Source organism: Nestor notabilis, unplaced genomic scaffold, assembly GCF_000696875.1.
Source record: "Nestor notabilis isolate BGI_N333 unplaced genomic scaffold, ASM69687v1 scaffold14102, whole genome shotgun sequence".
NCBI lineage: Eukaryota > Metazoa > Chordata > Aves > Psittaciformes > Psittacidae > Nestor > Nestor notabilis.
This window is the reverse complement of record NW_009917128.1, coordinates 1-2,189: the sequence shown is the minus strand read 5'-3', so window position 1 is coordinate 2,189 and position 2,189 is coordinate 1. Positions and strand designations below refer to the sequence as shown.

General features: G+C 56.3%; 1 protein-coding gene across 1 annotated transcript in view; it reads right to left on the bottom strand.

The window, feature by feature from the left end:
• Positions 1-2,185, bottom strand: part of SLC35B1 (solute carrier family 35, member B1) — a gene marked incomplete at its 5' end in the record, with an annotated part of 3,587 nt that extends 1,402 nt beyond the window's left edge. The window contains 5 exons of the mRNA XM_010024951.1: positions 276-382; positions 898-1,024; positions 1,344-1,501; positions 1,694-1,724; positions 2,060-2,185. Coding sequence (XP_010023253.1) covers positions 276-382; positions 898-1,024; positions 1,344-1,501; positions 1,694-1,724; positions 2,060-2,185 — 549 coding nt within the window. The remainder of the gene's footprint in view (positions 1-275; positions 383-897; positions 1,025-1,343; positions 1,502-1,693; positions 1,725-2,059) is intronic.
• Between the last annotated feature and the right edge of the window lie 4 nt (positions 2,186-2,189).

Below are 2,189 nucleotides of genomic sequence, written 5' to 3'. Positions count from 1 at the left end.
GGGGAAGACCTTCTGCCTCAGAGCTCATCTCAGCCCCCCCTCTGGCAGGTTCAAGCCATTCCCCTTGTCCTGTCCCTCCATCCCTTGTCCAAAGCCCCTCTCCAGGTTTCCTGCAGCCCCTTTAGGCACTGGAGCTGCTCTGAGGTCTCCCCAGAGCGGAGCAGAAGGAGGAGAATCCCCTCCCTCAACCTGCTGCTCACGCTCTGGGGGTGCAGCCCAGCACACCGGGGGGTTACACCTCCACGAAGCCTGTGGACCAAGAGAGGTGAATTTACCTGACCCAGAGCACTGGTAAGGCCGAAGAGGAGGATGTTGTAAATGACGCTGGGATATCGCTCCATGAAACTCAGGAACTCCCAGAGCTCTCCAGTGAACAGAATCCCTGCAAGAAAGATCCAAGGTGAGAAGCCAGAATGGTGAGCCCAGAGGCAGCCCGAGGAGCCCCTGCCCCCGTGGTGCAATTCCAGTTCACACTCACAACGACAGGAGCAACTAATGGTGAGGACTAAATTCCACACAGCGCAAAGCAAAGAGGAGGAGAAGCCATCACCTTCCCGGCTAATGAATGAAGCCATCATTAAACTGCACACCCAATCCCGACAGAGCAGCTCCCAGCAATTCCTTAGAGGTGCTACTCTCTGTCTGGAGCAGGAAGCTGCACTGATACTCGCTTCTCTGCTATGCAGAGGGGAGAAAGCGAGGTGGAGCACAGCGCAGGGCAGGTGGCTCAGCATGAGGCGATGTCCTCTAGTGGCCATGAGAAGATCTACACGGACCAGCGCAGGTTTTACATCCAGACAAAACCAACCCCAAAATGATGCATAACGTGCTTGGCAAAAGGTGCTGCAGCCCCGTTGCTGGAGCTTGGCCACTGCCACTGGGCAGCGTGTTCCTTACCAGCCCCCAGGAACAAGGTGGACCAGAGGTTAACGTTCAGCATCATGTGGTTGGAACCCGTTTGGTAGTGAGCTCTCATGTGGTCCTGAGACACCCCCGTCAGCCCGTCCAAGGTCAGCGACAGCAGCTGAGCGAAGACAAGAGGCGCTGAAGGAACCTTCCTTCTTTATCCCTTGTCCAAGAGCAAAACCTTGAACATTCTCCCCCAGGTTTACATCCCAATTCCTACTAAACAGCAACACGTGGTCTCAAAAGACCAGGGCCAGGAGGGCTGCAAATGCTCGTGCCCTGATCTCATTCCACGGCTTCGGAGCGCTCCCCTCAACCCCAGCGTCCTCCTTCAGAAGTGTTTCCACATCACTTCTTGGACACGCTTGAGGTCCAAAGGACACGGCCTTATCTGTGCTGTAACAGCCTGTTCCTCCTCGCCGCTGCTTTGGACTCACCAGGAGGAGTTCTCCGTAGCCAAAGACGTGCTCGTCGCTCCCCGCCGCCTTCTTAGGCTTGTAGAGGAACAGGGCGACGCCGGCCACGATCAGGAGGACACAGAGATATTTGGCTGGTGGGTACTTCTTCCGCAGCAAAGTCACTCCTAAAAGCATGACTGGAAAGAAACAACGTCACAAAGAGCTCCCAAAGCCGCCGGTGGGAGTTTAACTCACAGCTAAAGCACGACGTGCTCTCCCCGTGCTGCAGCTATGGAAGAGGGGAGGTGCTGTTCTGAGGGCTGAGGTCCTGGTTAAGGGTACATGAAACTCCCACAGGTGTATTAAAGAGGAACGTGAAGTTTCCTTACCTGGAATGGGCTTACAAGATTTGCCAAGGACCTGTAAAAGAAGGACAGGGTTAAATACCCACGTGCCATCACCTGGGAGATGGTGGCAGCACGAAGGTGACTGCTCAGGTTGTGCCTCTCCTACAACACACCCCAGATACTACAACAAGAGGCACCAAGAAAACCCCTCCAGAGGACAAGCGCTGAATGAACAGAGTCAGGAGCCACCTCGAGCCCTCCAACATCAACTTCCCCTCATCCCCAGGGATCGCTGTTCCCTCTGCGGAGCTCTGCAGCCGCTCTCTGCTGACTGAAGCGCAGTGATCCAGCCCCACAAAGCCCAGCCCTGAAACACCCGGTGGCTCCGGGGCCCCTTTCGTGCTGCACCTGCGTGGGGTAGTTGACGAACTGCAGAGCCGAGTTGCTGGACACCATCGCGCCCAGGTAGGAGAGGGAGCAGGCGGCGTAGAGCCAGCTCCGGGTGCGATCCACCTTGACAGCGTCGAACACATGGATC